Source organism: Lissotriton helveticus, chromosome 5_1, assembly GCF_964261635.1.
Source record: "Lissotriton helveticus chromosome 5_1, aLisHel1.1, whole genome shotgun sequence".
Lineage (NCBI taxonomy): Eukaryota > Metazoa > Chordata > Amphibia > Caudata > Salamandridae > Lissotriton > Lissotriton helveticus.
The window spans coordinates 74,368,226-74,392,771 of NC_136065.1; the positions used below are offsets into that span (position 1 = coordinate 74,368,226).

The 24,546-nt window shown below is 51.0% G+C and overlaps 1 protein-coding gene across 2 annotated transcripts in view; it reads left to right on the forward strand.

Moving 5' to 3' along the window:
- The window catches only part of LOC144754145 (flotillin-1-like), a 229,764-nt gene that overhangs the window by 36,514 nt on the left and 168,704 nt on the right, over window positions 1-24,546 (forward strand). For both annotated transcript variants that reach the window (XM_078641724.1, XM_078641725.1), the window contains exon 3: window positions 571-646. In XM_078641724.1, the coding sequence (XP_078497850.1) occupies window positions 571-646 (76 nt within the window). The remainder of the gene's footprint in view (window positions 1-570; window positions 647-24,546) is intronic.

Below are 24,546 nucleotides of genomic sequence, written 5' to 3' on the forward strand. Positions count from 1 at the left end.
GGGGTTGGAGTCATGCACACTTCTAGTCTTGGCCCTTGTCATGGTGGTTGTTTGTGGCTGTGTGCTGTTGTGCATTTATGTATGCTGCTGGGCTTACAATTGTTGACTTCTTTCTAATAGGCAGGTCCTTAAACTCCTACAAAGTCTGTAGGGTAACTAGACATCTTAAGGTAAAGAAAGGCCACCATCACAGTATCTGTACCCTACCCTGGAAGGGGCAGGTAGATCAAGGTTGTGGTCTTTAAATGTGGTTTGCCCCCAGAATTCCCTGCGCGCCTGTGAGGAACCATCCGGTTGGTATCTCTGTCCCATGTGTTTGTGTCATCCTCAGAGGAATGCTGGTGCTGGGGCCACTGGTAGGAATATCCCAGAATGGGGGGGGAGCCATCTCTCCTCTCCCAGAGGACCAAACCCTCCACTCCAGTCATGGCCACAGAAGAGGGGAGGTTGGAGGGGCAGAAGGTGGTTCTTCGAGATCTCAGCGGCAGTTCTTCTGCTTTGAGTAGAATGCTGGTCTTACAGAAGTGTGTTCCGTCTGCTGGGTCTTACGCTCTTTGGGTTTTCTTGCAGGGCTCTGTCGCAGTCCGCCCAGGATGATTGCTGGAGGCAGAGTGTTCGTTCTTCCGTGTGTCCAGCGGATACAGAGGTTGGTCCCTGCTCCCTTGTCTGAACCCTTCTCTGTAGCTGTAAGACCAGGCTTTCCTTATGTCTCTTCGACCACTCCTATCTCAAGCTTGCGGCTGCTGAAGCGCACTGAAGTGTTACTTATGGTGGGCGACTGGCTCTCTTCCTTTGTCTGGATATAGTGGGCAGTGGGATTGTGTTTTGATTCTTTCTCGACAAGCCCACAGAATTTTCAAAAATGGGTTGCGTCTACTGTACAGCAAAAGATTCCAAAGTGTACTGTGAGCTCTTGCGACGTCAGTCCTAATGACAGACTGAACCCAACTTCGCTCAAAATAAGCAACACTTAGAAAAACATTTCAATCTAAAAAGTCCATGCTATTAAAAAGCATATTTTATATACGTACAAACTTTCTTCTGAAGATAAAATTAAATGGTCTTTTTCACCTCAAACTTCATAAAGAACCATTGATAGTTTTTGTTATTGGCCTTTTACAATTTTCTACCAGTAACACGTAGATAAATACATTTTATATCAAAATTAGAATGTCGTAAGAACACATATTGTTATATTTAAAAACTGCCTTTCACTTCTAAAACCCTATCTTAATCTCCGATAATTAATCATGAATGAATGTCAACCTCCTGCGCTATCAATGTATTTATGTGTCTAGTTAGCCATGCTGCACTGAAGAAGCATTGTGGGTGGATGGGGTGGTTTACAAACACAAGTTTGACCAGCAGATTATTCCATTGGCGCCGTAAAGAAACATTAACAGCAAAGAGAAAAAGGAAAAAAAGAAAAATAAAGAGGGAGAAGAAAACAAGTGAAGGATGGCAGGGGGAGGAGGGGAGGGGGCGAAGAAAACAAGTGAAGGATGGCAGGGGGAGGAGGGGGGGAGGGAGAAGAAAACAAGTGGAGGATGGCAGGGGGAGGAGGGGGCGAAGAAAACAAGTGAAGGATGGCAGGGGGAGGAGGGGGGAGGCAGAAGAAAACAAGTGAAGGATGGCAGGGGGAGGAGGGGAGGGGGCGAAGAAAACAAGTGAAGGATGGCAGGGGGAGGAGGGGGGGAGGGAGAAGAAAACAAGTGGAGGATGGCAGGTGGAGGAGGGAGAGGCAGAAGAAAACAAGTGAAGGATGGCAGGGGGAGAGGAGGGGGCGAAGAAAACAAGTGAAGGATGGCAGGGGGAGGAGGGGGGGAGGCAGAAGAAAACAAGTGAAGGATGGCAGGGGGGGAGAGGGAGAAGAAAACAAGTGAAGGATGGCAGGGGGAGGAGGGGAGAGGCAGAAGAAAACAAGTGGAGGATGGCAGGGGGAGAGGAGGGGGGAGGCAGAAGAAAACAAGTGAAGGATGGCAGGGGGAGGAGGGGAGGGGGCGAAGAAAACAAGTGAAGGATGGCAGGGGGAGGAGGGGGAGAGGGAGAAGAAAACAAGTGAAGGATGGCAGGGGGAGGAGGGGGGAGGCAGAAGAAAACAAGTGAAGGATGGCAGGGGGAGGAGGGGAGGGGGCGAAGAAAACAAGTGAAGGATGGCAGGGGGAGGAGGGGGGGAGGGAGAAGAAAACAAGTGGAGGATGGCAGGGGGAGGAGGGGGGAGGCAGAAGAAAACAAGTGAAGGATGGCAGGGGGAGGAGGGGAGGGGGCGAAGAAAACAAGTGAAGGATGGCAGGGGGAGGAGGGGGGGAGGGAGAAGAAAACAAGTGGAGGATGGCAGGTGGAGGAGGGAGAGGCAGAAGAAAACAAGTGAAGGATGGCAGGGGGAGAGGAGGGGGCGAAGAAAACAAGTGAAGGATGGCAGGGGGAGGAGGGGGGGAGGCAGAAGAAAACAAGTGAAGGATGGCAGGGGGGGAGAGGGAGAAGAAAACAAGTGAAGGATGGCAGGGGGAGAGGGAGAAGAAAACAAGTGAAGGATGGCAGGGGGAGGAGGGGGGGAGGCAGAAGAAAACAAGTGAAGGATGGCAGGGGGAGGAGGGGAGGGGGCGAAGAAAACAAGTGAAGGATGGCAGGGGGAGGAGGGGGAGAGGGAGAAGAAAACAAGTGAAGGATGGCAGGGGGGAGAGGAGGGGGCGAAGAAAACAAGTGAAGGATGGCAGGGGGAGGAGGGGGGAGGCAGAAGAAAACAAGTGAAGGATGGCAGGGGGAGGAGGGGAGGGGGCGAAGAAAACAAGTGAAGGATGGCAGGGGGAGGAGGGGGGAGGCAGAAGAAAACAAGTGAAGGATGGCAGGGGGAGGAGGGGAGGGGGAGGAGGGGAGAGGGTGAAGAAAACAAGTGAAGGATGGCAGGGGGAGGAGGGGGAGAGGCAGAAGAAAACAAGTGAAGGATGGCAGGTAGAGGAGGGAGAGAGGGAGAAGAAAGCAAGTGAAGGATGGCAGGGGGAGGAGGGGGAGGGGAGAAGAAAACATGTGAAGGATAGGAGGGGAGAGGCAGAAGAAAACAAGTGAAGGATGGCAGGGGGAGGAGGGGGAGAGGCAGAAGAAAACAAGTGAAGGATGGCAGGGGGAGGAGGGGAGAGGGTGAAGAAAACAAGTGAAGGATGGCAGGGGGAGGAGGGGAGGGGGAGGAGGGGAGAGGGTGAAGAAAACAAGTGAAGGATGGCAGGGGGAGGAGGGGGAGAGGCAGAAGAAAACAAGTGAAGGATGGCAGGGGGAGGAGGGAGAGAGGAAGAAGGAAACAAGTGGAGGATGGCAGGTAGAGGAGGGAGAGAGGGAGAAGAAAGCAAGTGAAGGATGGCAGGGGGAGGAGGGGGAGGGGAGAAGAAAACATGTGAAGGATAGGAGGGAAGAGGCAGAAGAAAACAAGTGAAGGATGGCAGGGGGAGGAGGGGGAGAGGCAGAAGAAAACAAGTGAAGGATGGCAGGGGGAGGAGGGGAGAGGGTGAAGAAAACAAGTGAAGGATGGCAGGGGGAGGAGGGGGAGAGGCAGAAGAAAACAAGTGAAGGATGGCAGGGGGAGGAGGGGGAGAGGCAGAAGAAAACAAGTGAAGGATGGCAGGGGGGGAGAGGGAGAAGAAAACAAGTGAAGGATGGCAGGGGGAGGAGGGGAGAGGCAGAAGAAAACAAGTGGAGGATGGCAGGGGGAGGAGGGGAGAGGCAGAAGAAAACATGTGAAGGATGGCAGGGGGGGGGAGGCAGAAGAAAGCAAGTGGAGGATGGCAGGTGGAGGAGGGAGAGAGGGAGAAGAAAGCAAGTGAAGGATGGCAGGGGGAGGAGGGGGAGGGGGAGAAGAAAACATGTGAAGGATGGGAGGGGGGAGAGGGAGAGGAAAACAAGTGAAGGATGGCAGGGGAGGAGGGGGAGAGGCAGAAGAAAACATGTGAAGGATGGCAGGGGGGGAGAGGGAGAGGAAAACAAGTGAAGGATGGCAGGGGGAGGAGGGAGAGAGGCAGAAGAAAACATGTGAAGGATGGCAGGGGGGAGAGGGAGAGGAAAACAAGTGAAGGATGGCAGGGGGAGGAGGGGAGGGGGCGAAGAAAACAAGTGAAGGATGGCAGGGGGAGGAGGGGGAGAGGGAGAAGAAAACAAGTGAAGGATGGCAGGGGGGAGAGGAGGGGGCGAAGAAAACAAGTGAAGGATGGCAGGGGGAGGAGGGGGGAGGCAGAAGAAAACAAGTGAAGGATGGCAGGGGGAGGAGGGGAGGGGGCGAAGAAAACAAGTGAAGGATGGCAGGGGGAGGAGGGGGGAGGCAGAAGAAAACAAGTGAAGGATGGCAGGGGGAGGAGGGGAGGGGGCGAAGAAAACAAGTGAAGGATGGTAGGGGGAGGAGGGGAGGGGGCGAAGAAAACAAGTGAAGGATGGTAGGGGGAGGAGGGAGAGAGGAAGAAGGAAACAAGTGGAGGATGGCAGGTAGAGGAGGGAGAGAGGGAGAAGAAAGCAAGTGAAGGATGGCAGGGGGAGGAGGGGGAGGGGAGAAGAAAACATGTGAAGGATAGGAGGGGAGAGGCAGAAGAAAACAAGTGAAGGATGGCAGGGGGAGGAGGGGAGAGGGTGAAGAAAACAAGTGAAGGATGGCAGGGGGAGGAGGGGGAGAGGCAGAAGAAAACAAGTGAAGGATGGCAGGGGGAGGAGGGGGAGAGGCAGAAGAAAACAAGTGAAGGATGGCATGGGGGGAGAGGGAGAAGAAAACAAGTGAAGGATGGCAGGGGGAGGAGGGGAGAGGCAGAAGAAAACAAGTGGAGGATGGCAGGGGGAGGAGGGGAGAGGCAGAAGAAAACATGTGAAGGATGGCAGGGGGGGAGGGGGAGAGGCAGAAGAAAGCAAGTGGAGGATGGCAGGTGGAGGAGGAAGAGAGGGAGAAGAAAGCAAGTGAAGGATGGCAGGGGGAGGAGGGGGAGGGGGAGAAGAAAACATGTGAAGGATGGCAGGGGGGGAGAGGGAGAGGAAAACAAGTGAAGGATGGCAGGGGAGGAGGGGGAGAGGCAGAAGAAAACATGTGAAGGATGGCAGGGGGGAGAGGGAGAGGAAAACAAGTGAAGGATGGCAGGGGGAGGAGGGGGAGAGGCAGAAGAAAACATGTGAACGATGGCAGGGGGGAGAGGGAGAGGAAAACAAGTGAAGGATGGCAGGGGGAGGAGGGGGAGAGGCAGAAGAAAGCAAGTGGAGGATGGCAGGTGGAGGAGGGAGAGAGGGAGAGAGGGAGAAGAAAGCAAGTGAAGGATGGCAGGGGGAGGAGGGGAGAGGCAGAAGAAAACATGTGAAGGATGGCGGGGGGGAGAGGGAGAGGAAAACAAGTGAAGGATGGCAGGGGGAGGAGGGGGAGAGGCAGAAGAAAACATGTGAAGGATGGCAGGGGGAGGAGGGGGAGAGGGAGAAGAAAGCAAGTGGAGGATGGCAGGTGGAGGAGGGAGAGAGGGAGAAGAAAGCAAGTGAAGGATGGCAGGGGGAGGAGGGGAGAGGCAGAAGAAAACATGTGAAGGATGACAGGTGGGAGAGGGAGAGGAAAACAAGTGAAGGATGGCAGGGGGAGGAGGGGGAGAGGCAGAAGAAAACATGTGAAGGATGGCAGGGGGAGGAGGGGGAGAGGGAGAGGAAAACAAGTGAAGGATGGCAGGGGGAGGAGGGGGAGAGGCAGAAGAAAACATGTGAAGGATGGCAGGGGGAGGAGGGGGAGAAGAAAACAAGTGAAGGATGGCAGGGGGGGAGAGGGAGAGGAAAACAAGTGAAGGATGGCAGGGGGAGGAGGGGGAGAGGCAGAAGAAAACATGTGAAGGATGGCAGGGGGGGAGGGAGAAGAAAACAAGTGAAGGATGGCAGGGGGAGGAGGGGAGAGGCAGAAGAAAACATGTGAAGGATGGCAGGGGGGGAGAGGGAGAGGAAAACAAGTGAAGGATGGCAGGGGAGGAGGGGGAGAGGCAGAAGAAAACATGTGAAGGATGGCAAGGGGAGGAGGGGGAGAGGGAGAGGAAAACAAGTGAAGGATGGCAGGGGGACGAGGGGGAGAGGGAGAAGAAAACAAGTGAAGGATGGCAGGGGGAGGAGGGGGAGAGGCAGAAGAAAACATGTGAAGGATGGCAGGGGGAGGAGGGGGAGAGGCAGAAGAAAACATGTGAAGGATGGCAGGGGGAGGAGGGGAGAGGCAGAAGAAAACAAGTGAAGGATGGCATGGGGGGAGAGGGAGAAGAAAACAAGTGAAGGATGGCAGGGGGAGGAGGGGAGAGGCAGAAGAAAACATGTGAAGGATGGCAGGGGGGAGGGGGAGGGGAGAAGAAAACATGTGAAGGATAGGAGGGGAGAGGCAGAAGAAAACAAGTGAAGGATGGCAGGGGGAGGAGGGGAGAGGGTGAAGAAAACAAGTGAAGGATGGCAGGGGGAGGAGGGGAGGGGGAGGAGGGGAGAGGGTGAAGAAAACAAGTGAAGGATGGCAGGGGGAGGAGGGGGAGAGGCAGAAGAAAACAAGTGAAGGATGGCAGGGGGAGGAGGGGGAGGGCAGAAGAAAACAAGTGAAGGATGGCATGGGGGGAGAGGGAGAAGAAAACAAGTGAAGGATGGCAGGGGGAGGAGGGGAGAGGCAGAAGAAAACAAGTGGAGGATGGCAGGGGGAGGAGGGGAGAGGCAGAAGAAAACATGTGAAGGATGGCAGGGGGGGAGGGGGAGAGGCAGAAGAAAGCAAGTGGAGGATGGCAGGTGGAGGAGGGAGAGAGGGAGAAGAAAGCAAGTGAAGGATGGCAGGGGGAGGAGGGGGAGGGGGAGAAGAAAACATGTGAAGGATGGCAGGGGGGGAGAGGGAGAGGAAAACAAGTGAAGGATGGCAGGGGAGGAGGGGGAGAGGCAGAAGAAAACATGTGAAGGATGGCAGGGGGGGAGAGGGAGAGGAAAACAAGTGAAGGATGGCAGGGGGAGGAGGGGGAGAGGCAGAAGAAAACATGTGAACGATGGCAGGGGGGAGAGGGAGAGGAAAACAAGTGAAGGATGGCAGGGGGAGGAGGGGGAGAGGCAGAAGAAAGCAAGTGGAGGATGGCAGGTGGAGGAGGGAGAGAGGGAGAGAGGGAGAAGAAAGCAAGTGAAGGATGGCAGGGGGAGGAGGGGAGAGGCAGAAGAAAACATGTGAAGGATGGCGGGGGGGAGAGGGAGAGGAAAACAAGTGAAGGATGGCAGGGGGAGGAGGGGGAGAGGCAGAAGAAAACATGTGAAGGATGGCAGGGGGAGGAGGGGGAGAGGGAGAAGAAAGCAAGTGGAGGATGGCAGGTGGAGGAGGGAGATGTGGTAAATAAATAAATAATACCCTATTTTTGAATGCATAAATGAATAACAGATAGCTCAATAAATAAGAGTCAAGATTCGAGGTAGTAGGAGTTTTTGCAGGTTTAATACAGCATAAGGACAGGAACAGGACGACCTGCACGGGAATAGGATGGCAGCTGCCGGGGACAGGATCGGGACAAGGGAACGGAATACTTTTTAATAACAGTACATGAGCATATATACATAACGCAAACACATAGCATTACATTGCAATAGGCGTAGCAGTGGGTGGAGCAGAAAGCGTGACGCGTAGCAGTCGCGAAAGATAAGGGTGAAAGTAGGTGTAACAGGGCGTATACATAGACATGTGATGCGAACGTAACAGAATATGTCATGAATGGGGCGGAAACCATGGAGGGGGCTACCTAAGGAGCCGGGACCTCTAACCTGATGGTGCGCGCAAACTGGCAATGACGTGTTACTAGGAGAAGCTGGGGGCTATGAACTCTGTGCTAGGAGCAGAGACTGAAGTCTGGAGAGTCAGGGCGACATGTACCTAAGCAGTATCTAGTATCTGATGTTTAGAGAACATGTTGATATAAACTAGAAGTCAGGAGGGGAAAGGCTAACAGACTCTAAGACTGGAGCATGCATTATTCTACATGTAGTGCGTGATGAAGAATATTAAATGACCATTAAATGCAGTGTTTCTCTTACATGGAGCCGTAAAGGCTAGACAATGACGGAAACTATTGATGCGATTCAGTAGCTTAGGAATGCAGAGAAGGAGGGCTGTACTGATAACTCGAATCATAACATACTCTTGGCAGACTCAGAGGCAGAGCCAAGCGGAGCCGGGCACTGCGAGGCAGGAAATAAGTGAAGGGTCGAGGATACAGGTGGGGGCTGTATCGCTCCTCAGCGAGGCTTCAGGGGACAGGAGCTGAATCTGGTGTCCAGGCCCTTTTGAGGCCTAGAAACGGGGACTTTACAATGCATTAACGTGCACACTGAGAAACGTGGCAACGTAGCTTTACATAGGCCTGATATTCGTATTATTCACGAGAACTGGAAACTGGCATACTAGAGGTGGACACAACTATAATTGCGTCTTTAATCAAACATGGGGAATAACATATGCATATTAATCATGCACAGATAACATATGATGGAGGACGCGTAGGGACACAGAACATGGCAAAATTTACTTTTCCACATTCCCTCCTTGTCACTACGTTTCCTTCAGGAAACATCAATATTCATGATACCATCTATCATTTCATACAGTATCATTTGCTCGTCTCGAATTTTCTTGGAACGGGATTTAGAACGGGGCTTGGGACTAGGAATACAAGAGGTAGCACAAATGCCGCAAATCGCAGGGCCACATTGTATACAGAGGCAGCAACTGAATATGATCGCTACTGCAATACCTAGAAAGGACAAGACTTTCCATCCCCAGGCGGAAATTATATTCCAGAACCAACCGGACCAAGTCCAGGTGCCTGGATTTTGGTGTAACAGATGGGCAATTTTATGAAGTCTGGTTATAGCTGAATAAACAGACGGCGCGTTATTTGGAATGAAAATGCAGCAACTAGATCCGATGACTCTACAGGCCCCGCCCCTATCGGCCAGTATGACGTCAAGGACGAGACGATTTTGGAGCACGACAATTCTCATAAAGGATTGTTCTTCGGTTAAATTACTTAGAGCAGAAGTAGTCTCAATTACTACTGCTTCGAGGGTTCTGGTTAATCTACGTATCAGTTTACTATTCACAACTGTACCTAAATAAGGAAAGACACCTTTATTGATATCTATATATTGTTCTAGAGCAGTTTCAGTATAATCGACAATCGGGAGGTTTCTCTTGTGTCTAGTATGTACTAGGTGGGAATTCCTATGGTAATCGGGTGGGGCTAGAAAAACAGGTGGCAGTAGGAAGGCAATGTAACAGGTTCCCTCCCAATCGAGGGGCAGACGAACATATGCGGTCTGACCACAAATAAAATAAGAATGACGTGAAGCTTTGAAAATAGATTTCCTACTGTCACTATACTTGACAATAGTAGTACAATCACTATGGCCTACATGTACGGAACCATTATTTCGGACACATAATTCGCCTTTGACTGGTAGTACTGAAATTGCAGGTAAGTCTGGAGTAGTATCAGACTGAACATTCAGGACCATGAAATTCGAAGAATAATTACCTAAATTATACACTTCATTTTCTAGATCTAACCCGGTTCTGTGGGAAAGACCTTGCTTGTCTGGAAAACATGTACTGTTAAGAAAAGACATATCTGTTGAGGACGACGTTAACGTGGACCATGCTCCACACGAACCATTATGTGAAAACGGATAAGGAAAGAGTGGCAGAACTCCCTTCGGCGTCTGGAAAGGGGGGAGTCGACCACACACCCAACAATTAGTGGCATTGCTGGTCTGGTGTGAATAATGTAACATGCGGATGAAAGAATTATTTCGCATAGCGAGGCGGTAAGAGAGTTCATGAGGAGGCAGATCACTAAACGTGTGCTCTACTGTAACATTAGAAGACGTATTTACATGAGAAACTGGAAAATACAGGTAAAACGCATAACTGGTGCAGGAAATCATAATACTGAGAAATAATATGAAAGATAGAAAAACGATATATCGGATTGAGTTTTGACTAACTCTCTCACTATGGGGGTCTATTTTATACATGTCAGAAACAGTCTAACCGTTTCACCTAGGGGAGGACTTAGACAATCAAACTGGCTGACTTATTTTACTAGACCTTAACTTGAGTTTATACTCCTGTTGCGGAGTTTTCTCTAGCAGGGGAGGGTTTGTAGCAATGTCTTTTGCGGGACAGTCCTTAAGAATAGTACTTTGGCAATCCTTCGAATCCTGGGAAATGTTCTTTGAGACCGGTTTCAGTCCATAAAACTTTTTCACGTGCGAAAGGTGCACCCAGCCTTTGCGACCCTCCAACTTCACGGCCGTACGGGTGGCTAGGAGGACCTGTCGGGGCTCCTTCCAGCGTGGCTCCAGCGGACTTGAGCGATCAAAATTGCGAATTAAGACCATGGATCCTGGAACGATTTCATGCGGTGCCACCTCGGTATTGTCTGGAAATGCGGCGGCAACCTGTGAACGACAAGAGTTGAGGGCAGACATCAAGGAAGCTAGGTAATCTGTCAGCATATTACTTGAAACATCGGTAATACTTCGGGGTCTAGGAGTACCCCACATGTTAGGGGGGCGGCCGAAAACGACCTCATACGGGGACAGACCTGATCTGGAATGTGCGACCATGCGCATATAAAACAGGGCAACTGGCAGAGCTACTAGCCAGTCCACACCTTTCTCTTTACAAATTTTTGCGATGCGAATTTTCAGGGTCTGGTTATGTCTCTCTACGAGACCTGCTGCTTCAGTATGGCGTACACAATGGAACTTCCACTGGTATCCTAACAAAAGGGAAACGTGCTTCATTAACTCTGAGGAGAATGGCTGGCCGTTATCAGAATATACGACCCTAGGGAGTCCATAACGGGGGAAGAACTCACGAACCAGCTGCTTGGCAGTGGTCGCGGCTGTGTAATCTGGGACTGGATATGCCTCTGTCCACCTGGACAAAGCGCATACAACTACAAGGACATACTTGAAACCTCGACATCGCTCCATCTGAATATAATCCATCTGGAGGACTTCAAAAGGGTGGTCAGGAGGCTGGAATCCCCCTTGTTCCACCGGGACACTTTTACCTGGATTAAACTGACAACATATCATACAGGTACGGACTTTCTGCTTGGCTGCAGCTCGTAAATGCTTGTTGAACCAAATGTTCTGGATACTGTCTAACATAGCTTTTTCTCCTAAATGTGGTGGACTATGTGCAGTATTGATAATGACTTGAACCATAGAGTCGGGGAGAAACCATGTGGCTCTACCCTTCGTTACCCATCCTTGATCTGTCTGGACCCCTCCTTGTTCGGACCATTTCTTGATTTCATCGGGAGTAGCATGTAACTGGATATCTATGACATCTTGAGTAGGGTCCCTAACTGTCATACATGTAATCGGATCTGGAGTGTGTGTCATGTTAACTGGAATGTCTGGAGTCTGTGCTGTAAGCTTGGCTGTGCGATCTGCTAGATCGTTACCCTGGGAAATAATGTCAGTAACTTTCGTATGTGCTTTGCATTTCATGATAGCAATGGATGTCGGTAAGTGTATGGCATCTAACAGAGCTTGAATAAGGAGACCATGCTGAATCTTGGTTCCATGAGAAGTCATGAAACCTCTCTCCTGCCAGAGCACTCCAAAGTCGTGTACAACTCCGAATGCGTAGCGTGAATCTGTGTAAACATTAACTTTCCGGTTCTTAGCGTGTATACAGGCTTGAGTCAGAGCAACTAGCTCTGCTGCTTGAGCGGACAGGGTGTCAATACGGTGTGTTTTAATAACTTCGGTGTCGGTAGTCACTGCATATGCGGCGACTAGTTCTCCTGTACTTGTTCTCATACATGAACCATCCACATAAAGTGTCAGGTCGGGATCTGGTAACGGAATATCTGTCAGATCTTGTCTTGGCTTTGTCGTAATATTGTCTACTTCCACACAGTCGTGTGTGTCCGGATTTGGATTAGCTGATGGTAACAGTGTAGCAGGGTTCAGGATGTTGCAGCGTCTGATTTCTATGTGTGGCTGGAACAGTGTCAATTCATAACCTGTTAAACGTGCAATTGTCAAGTGCTGAGTCTGTGTTCGGTTTAAAAGAACTTCCACGGAGTGTGGAACTTGTACTGTCAGGGAGTGTCCTAATACTATGGAATCACTTTGTCTGATAGCTAGTGCTGTGGCTGCAACTGACTTGAGGCACGCAGGCAGAGCCTGGGCTACAGGATCTAATGTGCTCGAAAAATAAGCACAAGGCTTGTACTGTCCTGCTTGATCTTGTGTGAGAACAGATAATGCTGTACCTTCACGTTCAGTGACGAAAAGTGTAAAAGGCTTACTATAGTTCGGTGTGGCTAGAACTGGAGCTTGACATAGGGCTTTCTTTAACTCATTGAAACTGAGTGTATGTTCAGATGTCCAAGGGAGGACAAACGATACGGCTGTCTCCTGTGTCGTTAACTGTATCAGTGGCTTGGCTAGAAATGCATACTGAGGAATCCATTGTCGGCAGTAAGAAGTGAGGCCGATAAAAGCACGTACCTCCTTCTGGGTCTTGGGCTGAGGAAGACTCGCTATTAACTGGATACGGTCAGGTGTCAACTGCCTACCCCTCTTGGACAGTAAGTGTCCTAAGTATACCACTTGCTGGACACAGAATTGAAGCTTCGAAGGGGACACCTTGTGCCCCATCTCGGCTAGGAAATACAGAACTGTGAGGGATGCTCGCTCGCAAGCACGTTCAGAACGGGCTGTGATCAGTAGATCATCGACATACTGGAGCAGGGCAGTGTCAGTTGGCATGTGAACATTATCAAGCTGTCTCTTGAGTGCTTGACTGTAAATACTAGGACTTTCTGTGAAACCTTGAGGAGCTCGTGTGAACATATAGCTCCTTCCATTTAAACAAAATCCGAAAAGAAACTGGCTGTCTGGATGAATGGGAACACTGAAAAATGCGTTCTTGAGGTCGATTACAGTAAAGAACGTGGCTTCGGAATCAATGGCTGTCAATAAGGAAGAGATATCTGGGACAACTGGGTACTGAGGAATAATACATTTGTTAAGTTCTCGTAGGTCAATCACTAATCGATATACTGGGGGTGCATTTGGATCAGTACGTTTCATGACTGGAATGATCGGAGAATTGCATACATTGGAGTCAGTTTCTACAACTACTCCTTGAGCGATGAGCTCGTCAATAATTTTGGATAAGGCTGCTACAGCCTCAGGTGGCAATCTGTACTGTCTGATTCGTGGTAACACTACACCTGGCTTGAGAGTCACACGATGGGGTGTGATTTGCATGTACCCTACATCAGTTGGACCTTGCGCCCATAAATGCTGCGGAACATTAGACAATCTGGGATCAAAATCTCGTAATACATAGTGACCCTTAAAGTCACGTAGGAACAGACGTATTCCCTCTGGGGAACAGCATATAACTGCACCTAACTCTTTCAGTGTTTTAATGCCTAATAGGTTTTCTGGACATGACTTAGTAAGTAACAGGTCAGTAGTACGGGACAATGGACCTACTTCTAGAGTAACTGGCTTTGATATTTCATTTACGATGGGTTTTCCTGAAAATCCAAGGGAAACATTTCTAGAGCCTGAGAGCGGAGCCCCTGGAACTTCGGCGTGACTAATTGTGGTCCTACTTGCCCCTGTATCAATCAAAAACTTTCTGTCTTTCCCTAATACTTGACTATGAACATAGGGACCTTCTTGATCTACAGGTATCTCGATGAGAGGCAAGCCTACCTCCCTCTCTAGGCTGTTTCATGAATACTGCTGGTACTCTGGATACTCGGACTGTGCATACTGATACATTTGCTGTGTAACATGCTGTGTTGCAGCGATGGGCTGCGGTGCTGTAACTGTCTGTGGTGCATTCTGTGGCTGAGGAATCTGTAAAACTTGTTCTTGTCTAGGCGGACGTGGTCTTTCTTTAGTCTTACCAGTAGCTATGTTGTGTTTCAGAACTGCACACTCGTTTATAAAATGACCTGGCTGTTTACAATAATTGCAGTTCCCTTTAACGGGAGCCGCAGGATGACTGGCTTGATTCGGACCCCTCTTCTGACTGTCTTGAGGAACAGATTGTGCAACTAGTACTTTCATTTTCGTGTCTTTCATACGCTTTCTCTCGTGTTCTTGTTCTTCTCTGATTCTATTCTGGTGGTATTGGAGCATCTGTAACATCTGGGACGGGGTATTAGCTTGCCAGGTACTTTCGACTTTCAAAACTCGATTCTTAATTTGTGGACTTGAATTCTCGACTAATTTAGTAACAAAAAGGTGAGGGTATGACTCACTACTTGTCTTGAGGCCACTGTTGATGCTAAAACATTTCTCAAATCTAGAATAAAAATCACTAATGTCTTCGTCTTGTTTCTGTTTACAGGCTGAGATTGCATCCCAGTCTTCCTTTTTCGTTGTTAACAATCTGGGTAAAACTTGAATCAATAATTCAGGTAATTCTTTACATTTCGCTCCAAGACCGGTACCTGGTACTCGTGCCTTGTCTTCAGCTTCTAGAACTGCCCAATCGATCTTTTTCTCTCCCACCTCCCATTCTTTTTCCTTGAGCTTTTCATACACCCCTGCGGGCAACAGAACCTTTAACATTTTAATTATATCTGGATACGTGTATTCTCCCATACGGAGCATGTCTTTTAATTCTCGATGGAACCCTGCTGGATCTTTATCATGACAGGGAATTAATTTTTTCATCTCTAAGAGTTCCATCTTTGTGATTGGAGTGTAAACAAACACTCGTTCTAGTTCGCCACCCGTTCCTCTAACTGGGTGGACTTCTCGTAACGGATTCTGTCTCTCCATGTAAAATGGTTTACTTTCTGGGGGTGAGACATGAACAAAATGCGGGTTCAAAAACGTTCTATATTTGTGACGCTGTTCTAGAATGACACTAATTAAATCGGTACCTAAACCTTTCCATCTATACTGGAGTAACTCGTTCAGGATATCATGTAACGGGCCTGGATCAGAGTGCTGACCCTCATACAATGTAATGAGGTGTTGAATCATATACATACCCGCCAGTCGTTGCTCGGCTGGGGGCATTTTCAGAAACATTTGTGCCACTATTTCGTCTGGAAAAGTGGTAGAATCAGTAGTCCATTGGACTGCTGATCGGGCTAGTTCTTGTTCATGCATAGTACTTAACTCACTGTAACCGATTCGTGATTTCAGAATGTGATCGGTAGCTTGAAACACTTGTTCTAGAGAACCTTGTTCTGGTGCTGGATGATGGAAAGTAGACTTGTGTTCTAGGCGTAAATGGCGATCTGGAAATCTAGATTTTCCTACATACGCTATTCTGGCGGAATTTTCGTCGTCTACCTCTTCAGTATCAGAGTTACTTTCTTTCTCGCTTACTTGTGCTGCTTTACGCTGTTCGTGTAACTTTATTATTTCTTTACGGATTTTCTTGTACATACTCTCCATAGCACTGACGGTCTTGTGCTTACCCTCGGCTATATTATCACTCCACCTTGTCAGGATTTTCATTTCGGCCGGATCTTTAGACGGGTAATCTTGTTCTCTTATTAGACAGTTAATCAGAAACTTTAATATCATGAGCTGGATCTCGGCTTTCCTTTGAGACATGGCTTCGCCAATGCTTTCTGGATCATCCCCTGTACGGATGAAACGATATATTCTGTCTAGGTCTTCTTTCATATTCGGTAGGGTGACTAGATACTCGGCCACCTTTCTTACGCGAAATGAATATAAAACCATATTATCCTCGCCTGGGACTGGATCATAGCCGCATTCATTAAGGGCTTTTCTTATTTCTGCTACAGTCTGATGTCTGGGCGTACGCTGTGACGCTTGTGCATGTAATTCGGCTGACGTTAAACGCTTATGTGGCGGCGGGGTCTGAGGAGGACCTCCTCCTGCGGCCCCTAAACTAGAATCGTCGACTGATCCTCTTCGTACTAGTGTGGCAGGAAATTGAAATGCGGGCTGAACTGGTATGGCGGGCTGGACCAGGGGGGCCGTAGCAGGTACTGCAAGGGGTACCCCGGTGTCTGGAGGAACGGGAAGTGCCTGATTTACAGGGACTGGCGGAGCGCGAACAGGATTTGCGTATTCTGGGACTGTGTCGTCCAAATAGGACGAAATGAAAATATCAGCTGCGGTCTGTTTGTGACGTAGCTTGGTCGGAACTAATGGTGGCGGGAAATTACTGGATGCCTCCGGGGTCGCTTTTGGCAGGCCCTCGGCAAGAAGAGGATACATACCCTTAATAAGAGCATGCCTCTGTCTGTCTGACTGTTCGGTTTTAACTTGTTCACCAATCTCGATTAATTCCCTTTCTTGGGCTCGTTCTAAGGATTCTCTACTTAATTCTGACTTTCTGATTTCTTTTTCGGTTCTTTTATGAGATTCTTTGCGCCATAACTCGATGGCATCTTTCTGTGACTGTCTGGCCTTCTTTTTCCATAATGCTTCTTCTACTCTCATGATGCACTCGGCATCCCATGTGCCTGACACAGGCCATCTATACTTTTCCTCTAACTGTTTGGTATACTCGACCCATAAATCTAGATACAATATGGCGCTTATGCCATGCTTCTGATACATAAAATGACCTGGACTGTCCCTAGGCGGGACTGGAACTGCTGCTTCCAGCAGACCCTTTCTAGTTTTTAACTGACGTAACTTGGAAAACAAGGGCATGACTGAACTGTAATCTAGACACAATACAATACACAATGAACACGATACTTATTCCCCATTCATACCACGACATTAAAATACATGAAGAACATTTAAAATAACAGTTCGAACAGAATACTACCTGGAATACGGAAAACAGAATACATGAATTTTCTCGAGAACAGAACTGACTAGAACAGAAACTAGATGCACTGCTGAAACAGTACGAAACTTACCGGTCTCATCAAGAGACACGTCAGGACCCGTATCCACCGGAGTGGACACTTCGTTTGTGGGCTTGTGTACCACCAACCCACGGACCAGAGTCAATTAAATTGACCCTGTCTAGATACTACCCCAGTAACGGTACTCACCGGGCAGCAAGAACGGAAGGCCTCGGACTGGACTGGACTGCTACGACGACGGACGACGAACTTCGGACTTCAGTTACGGGTGGACCTCCGGATACCTCGGACCTTGGACTCTGGGTTGGGCTCTGGTCGGGACTCGCCGCGTTCCTCCACCGTCTCGTCTGGATGCTGGACCGCCTCCTCCGTCTCCTCCGTGGGCCTGAGGGATACTTGAAGCAGAAATATCTGCCGGTGCGCAGAAGAGTTCCGTCACGACTGCAGAGGGTCAGGGGGTCGGCGTGGCTTCACCGACGCGTGGGGAAAGGGCAAGTCCCTCTTCGGGCGCCATTATGTGGTAAATAAATAAATAATACCCTATTTTTGAATGCATAAATGAATAACAGATAGCTCAATAAATAAGAGTCAAGATTCGAGGTAGTAGGAGTTTTTGCAGGTTTAATACAGCATAAGGACAGGAACAGGACGACCTGCACGGGAATAGGATGGCAGCTGCCGGGGACAGGATCGGGACAAGGGAACGGAATACTTTTTAATAACAGTACATGAGCATATATACATAACGCAAACACATAGCATTACATTGCAATAGGCGTAGCAGTGGGTGGAGCAGAAAGCGTGACGCGTAGCAGTCGCGAAAGATAAGGGTGAAAGTAGGTGTAACAGGGCGTATACATAGACATGTGATGCGAACGTAACAGAATATGTCATGAATGGGGCGGAAACCATGGAGGGGGCTACCTAAGGAGCCGGGACCTCTAACCTGATGGTGCGCGCAAACTGGCAATGACGTGTTACTAGGAGAAGCTGGGGGCTATGAACTCTGTGCTAGGAGCAGAGACTGAAGTCTGGACAGTCAGGGCGACATGTACCTAAGCAGTATCTAGTATCTGATGTTTAGAGAACATGTTGATATAAACTAGAAGTCAGGAGGGGAAAGGCTAACAGACTCTAAGACTGGAGCATGCATTATTCTACATGTAGTGCGTGATGAAGAATATTAAATGACCATTAAATGCAGTGTTTCTCTTACATGGAGCCGTAAAGGCTAGACAATGACGGAAACTATTGATGCGATTCAGTAGCTTAGGAATGCAGAGAAGGAGGGCTGTACTGATAACTCGAATCATAACATACTCTTGGCAGACTCAGAGGCAGAGCCAAGCGGAGCCGGGCACTGCGAGGCAGGAAATAAGTGAAGGGTCGAGGATACAGGTGGGGGCTGTATCGCTCCTCAGCGAGGCTTCAGGGGACAGGAGCTGAATCTGGTGTCCAGGCCCTTTTGAGGCCTAGAAACGGGGACTTTACAATGCATTAACGTGCACACTGAGAAACGTGGCAACGTAGCTTTACATAGGCCTGATATTCCTATTATTAACGAGAACTGGAAACTGGCATACTAGAGGTGGACACAACTATAATTGCGTCTTTAATCAAACATGGGGAATAACATATGCATATTAATCATGCACAGATAACATATGATGGAGGACGCGTAGGGACACAGAACATGGCAAAATGTACTTTTCCACAGAGAGAGGGAGAAGAAAGCAAGTGAAGGATGGCAGGGGGAGGAGGGGAGAGGCAGAAGAAAACATGTGAAGGATGACAGGTGGGAGAGGGAGAGGAAAACAAGTGAAGGATGGCAGGGGGAGGAGGGGGAGAGGCAGAAGAAAACATGTGAAGGATGGCAGGGGGAGGAGGGGGAGAGGGAGAGGAAAACAAGTGAAGGATGGCAGGGGGAGGAGGGGGAGAGGCAGAAGAAAACATGTGAAGGATGGCAGGGGGAGGAGGGGGAGAAGAAAACAAGTGAAGGATGGCAGGGGGGAGAGGGAGAGGAAAACAAGTGAAGGATGGCAGGGGGAGGAGGGGGAGAGGCAGAAGAAAACATGTGAAGGATGGCAGGGGGAGAGGGAGAAGAAAACAAGTGAAGGATGGCAGGGGGAGGAGGGGAGAGGCAGAAGAAAACATGTGAAGGATGGCAGGGGGGGAGAGGGAGAGGAAAACAAGTGAAGGATGGCAGGGGGAGGAGGGGGAGAGGCAGAAGAAAACATGTGAAGTATGGCAAGGGGAGGAGGGGGAGAGGGAGAGGAAAACAAGTGAAGGATGGCAGGGGGACGAGGGGGAGAGGGAGAAGAAAACAAGTGAAGGATGGCAGGGGGAGGAGGGGGAGAGGCAGAAGAAAACATGTGAAGGATGGCAGGGGGAGGAGGGGGAGAGGCAGAAGAAAACATGTGAAGGATGGCAGGGGGAGGAGGGGAGAGGCAGAAGAAAACAAGTGGAGGATGGCAGGGGGAGGAGGGGGAGAGGCAGAAGAAAACATGTGAAGGATGGCAGGGGGGGAGAGGGAGAGGAAAACAAGTGAAGGATGGCAGGGGGAGGAGGGGGAGAGGCAGAAGAAAACATGTGAAGGATGGCAGGGGGAGGAGGGGCAGAGGGAGAGGAAAACAAGTGAAGGATGGCAGGGGGACGAGGGGGAGAGGCAGAAGAAAACATGTGAAGGATGGCAGGGGGAGGAGGGGAGAGGCAGAAGAAAACATGTGAAGGATGGCAGGGGGAGAGGGATAAGAAAACAAGTGAAGGATGGCAGGGGGAGGAGGGGAGGGGCAGAAGAAAACATGTGAAGGATGGCAGGGGGGGAGAGGGAGAAGAAAACAAGTGAAGGATGGCAGGGGGAGGAGGGGGAGAGGGATAAGAAAACATGTGAAGGATGGCAGGGGGGAGAGGGAGAGGAAAACAAATGAAGGATGGCAGGGGGAGGAGGGGAGAGGCAGAAGAAAACATGTGAAGGATGGCAGGGGGGAGAGGCAGAAGAAAACAAGTGAAGGGTGGCAGGGGGAGGAGGGGGAGAGGGAGAAGAAAACAAGTGAAGGATGGCAGGTGGAGGAGGGGAGGGGCAGAAGAAAACATGTGAAGGATGGCATGGGGGGAGAGGGAGAAGAAAACAAGTGAAGGATGGCAGGGGGAGGAGGGGGAGAGGGATAAGAAAACATGTGAAGGATGGCAGGGGGGGAGGGGGAGAGGCAGAAGAAAGCTAGTGGAGGATGGCAGGTGGAGGAGGGAGAGAGGGAGAAGAAAGCAAGTGAAGGATGGCAGGGGGAGGAGGGGGAGGGGGAGAAGAAAACATGTGAAGGATGGCAGGGGGGGAGAGGGAGAGGAAAACAAGTGAAGGATGGCAGGGGAGGAGGGGGAGAGGCAGAAGAAAACATGTGAAGGATGGCAGGGGGGAGAGGGAGAGGAAAACAAGTGAAGGATGGCAGGGGGAGGAGGGGGAGAGGCAGAAGAAAACATGTGAAGGATGGCAGGGGGGAGAGGGAGAGGAAAACAAGTGAAGGATGGCAGGGGGAGGAGGGGGAGAGGCAGAAGAAAGCAAGTGGAGGATGGCAGGTGGAGGAGGGAGAGAGGGAGAGAGGGAGAAGAAAGCAAGTGAAGGATGGCAGGGGGAGGAGGGGAGAGGCAGAAGAAAACATGTGAAGGATGGCGGGGGGTAGAGGGAGAGGAAAACAAGTGAAGGATGGCAGGGGGAGGAGGGGGAGAGGCAGAAGAAAACATGTGAAGGATGGCAGGGGGAGGAGGGGGAGAGGGAGAAGAAAGCAAGTGGAGGATGGCAGGTGGAGGAGGGAGAGAGGGAGAAGAAAGCAAGTGAAGGATGGCAGGGGGAGGAGGGGAGAGGCAGAAGAAAACATGTGAAGGATGACAGGTGGGAGAGGGAGAGGAAAACAAGCGAAGGATGGCAGGGGGAGGAGGGGGAGAGGGAGAGGAAAACAAGTGAAGGATGGCAGGGGGAGGAGGGGGAGAGGCAGAAGAAAACATGTGAAGGATGGCAGGGGGAGGAGGGGGAGAGGGAGAGGAAAACAAGTGAAGGATGGCAGGGGGAGGAGGGGGAGAGGCAGAAGAAAACATGTGAAGGATGGCAGGGGGAGGAGGGACAGAAGAAAACATGTGAAGGATGGCAGGGGGAGGAGGGACAGAAGAAAACATGTGAAGGATGGCAAGGGGAGGAGGGGGAAAGGCAGAAGAAAACATGTGAAGGATGGCAGGGGGAGGAGGGGGAGAGGGAGAGGAAAACAAGTGAAGGATGGCAGGGGGAGGAGGGGGAGAGGCAGAAGAAAACATGTGAAGGATGGCAGGGGGAGGAGGGACAGAAGAAAACATGTGAAGGATGGCAGGGGGAGGAGGGGGAGAGGGAGAGGAAAACAAGTGAAGGATGGCAGGGGGAGGAGGGGAGAGGCAGAAGAAAACATGTGAAGGATGGCAGGGGGAGGAGGGGGAGAAGAAAACAAGTGAAGGATGGCAGGGGGGAGAGGGAGAGGAAAACAAGTGAAGGATGGCAGGGGGAGGAGGGGGAGAGGCAGAAGAAAACATGTGAAGGATGGCAGGGGGAGAGGGAGAAGAAAACAAGTGAAGGATGGCAGGGGAGGAGGGGAGAGGCAGAAGAAAACATGTGAAGGATGGCAGGGGGGAGAGGGAGAGGAAAACAAGTGAAGGATGGCAGGGGGAGGAGGGGGAGAGGCAGAAGAAAACATGTGAAGGATGGCAAGGGGAGGAGGGGGAGAGGGAGAGGAAAACAAGTGAAGGATGGCAGAGGGAGAGGAAAACAAGTGAAGGATGGCAGGGGGACGAGGGGGAGAGGGAGAAGAAAACAAGTGAAGGATGGCAGGGGGAGGAGGGGGAGAGGCAGAAGAAAACATGTGAAGGATGGCAGGGGGAGGAGGGGGAGAGGCAGAAGAAAACATGTGAAGGATGGCAGGGGGAGGAGGGGAGAGGCAGAAGAAAACAAGTGGAGGATGGCAGGGGGAGGAGGGGGAGAGGCAGAAGAAAACATGTGAAGGATGGCAGGGGGGAGAGGGAGAGGAAAACAAGTGAAGGATGGCAGGGGGAGGAGGGGGAGAGGCAGAAGAAAACATGTGAAGGATGGCAGGGGGAGGAGGGGGAGAGGGAGAGGAAAACAAGTGAAGGATGGCAGGGGGAGGAGGGGGAGAGGCAGAAGAAAACATGTGAAGGATGGCAGGGGGAGGAGGGGAGAGGCAGAAGAAAACATGTGAAGGATGGCAGGGGGAGGAGGGGGAGAGGGAGAGGAAAACAAGTGAAGGATGGCAGGGGGAGGAGGGGGAGAGGCAGAAGAAAACATGTGAAGGATGGCAGGGGGAGGAGGGGGAGAGGGAGAGGAAAACAAGTGAAGGATGGCAGGGGGAGGAGGGGGAGAGGCAGAAGAAAACATGTGAAGGATGGCAGGGGGAGGAGGGGGAGAGGGATAAGAAAACAAGTGAAGGATGGCAGGGGGAGGAGGGGAGGGGCAGAAGAAAACATGTGAAGGATGGCAGGGGGGGAGAGGGAGAAGAAAACAAGTGAAGGATGGCAGGGGGAGGAGGGGAGGGGGCGAAGAAGACAAGTGAAGGATGGCAGGGGGAGGAGGGGGAGAGGCAGAAGAAAGCAAGTTGAGGATGGCAGGTGGAGGAGGGAGAGAGGGAGAAGAAAGCAAGTGAAGGATGGCAGGGGGAGGAGGGGGAGGGGGAGAAGAAAACATGTGAAGGATGGCAGGGGGGAGAGGGAGAGAGGGAGAAGAAAACAAGTGAAGGATGGCAGGGGGAGAGGGAGAAGAAAACAAGTGAAGGATGGCAGGGGGAGGAGGGGGAGGGGGAGAAGAAAACATGTGAAGGATGGCAGGGGGAGGAGGGGAGAGGCAGAAGAAAACATGTGAAGGATGGCAGGGGGAGGAGGGGAGAGGCAGAAGAAAACAAGTGAAGGATGGCAGGGGGAGGAGGGGGAGAGGCAGAAGAAAGCAAGTGGAGGATGGCAGGGGGGAGAGGGAGAGAGGGAGAAGAAAACAAGTGAAGGATGGCAGGGGGAGGAGGGGGAGAGGCAGAAGAAAGCAAGTGGAGGATGGCAGGGGGGAGAGGGAGAGAGGGAGAAGAAAACAAGTGGAGGATGGCAGTGGGAGGAGGGGGAGAGGGATAAGAAAACATGTGAAGGATGGCAGGGGGAGGAGGGGAGAGGGTGAAGAGTCATGCTGCCCCCTCCACATAGTCACGCTGCCTCCTGAGTATAATTTCAAAAAGGGGGTGGTGATGGACAGAGTATCTGAGTCAATCAGAACACTCCTACCCAGTCAACAGATCAGGGCTTGATCCATCACCGTTTTTTAGCTCACTGCACCATCCCAGTTCAGAACCTGGCTACATGCAAATTCGTCTGTCCCTGGCCCAGTGCATCATGGGAACAGGGCAGACCAAATTACCAAGCCAATTCTTTACTGGAAAGGAAACAAGCTTCCGGGGACCGGTTTCTGGCATTACAGCCGTCTTCGGCCCGGCTTGCTTGAATCCTGATGGTGCAGTGAGCAAGGGACTCATGTCTGAGCATACCCCTCCACACTTATGGTGGCCAAAATAATTTCAAAAAGGGGGTGGTGATGGACAGAGTATCTGAGTCAATCAGAGCACTCCTATCCAGTCAACAGATCAGGGCTTGATCCATCACCGTTTTTTAGCTCACTGCACCATCCCAGTTCAGAACCTGGCTACATGCAAATTCGTCTGTCCCTGGCCCAGTGCATCATGGGAACAGGGCAGACCAAACTACCAAGCCAATTCTTTACTGGAAAGGAAACAAGCCTCCTGAGTATAGTCACGATGCCCCCTGCACACAGTCGTGCTTTCCCCCTGCGCACTATCAAGCTGCCTCCTGCGTACAGTCACGCTGCCCCCTGCATACAGTCACGCTTGCCCCCTGCGCAGTCATGCTGCCTCCTGCGTACAGTCACACTGCCCCCTGTGCAGAGTCATGCTGCCCCCTGTGCAGAGTCACGTTGCTTCCTGTGTACAGTCACGTTGCTTCCTGTGTACAGTCACGCTGCCTCCTGCGTACAGTCACGCTGCATTCTGCGTACAGTCACGCTGCCTCCTGCGTACAGTCACGCTGCCCCCTGCGCACAGTCACGCTGCCCCCTGCATAGTCACACTGCCCATGCGTACAATAACGCTGCCCCATGCGTACAGTCAGGCTGCCACCTGCGTACAGTCACACTGCCACCTGCTTACAGTCACACTGCTTCCTGTGTGGTCACACTGCCACCCGCATACAGTCACACTTACTCGTGTGTACAGTCACTCTGCCTCCTGCGTACAGTCACACTGCCTCCTGCGTACAGTCACACTGCCACCCACATACAGTCAAACTACCTCCTGTGTACAGTCACTATGTCACCTGCATAGTCATATTGCCGCCTGATTACAGCCACGCTGCCTCCTGCGTACAGTCACACTGCCACCTGTATACAATCATATTTCCGCCTGCGTACAGTCCCACTGCCACCTGCATACAGTCTGGATTCCGCTCTAATCTCAGCACCGAAACAGCACTCCTGGAAGTTTCGGAGGCTATTAAGGAGGTGGATCCAGGTGGTAGGGCGATGCTGGTGATGTTAGATCTGTCGGCGGCCTTTGACACCGTCCCCCACGAGGGTCTCCTCGTAAGACTTTTTGAGATCGGTCTGAGGGGGACGGTGCTCAAT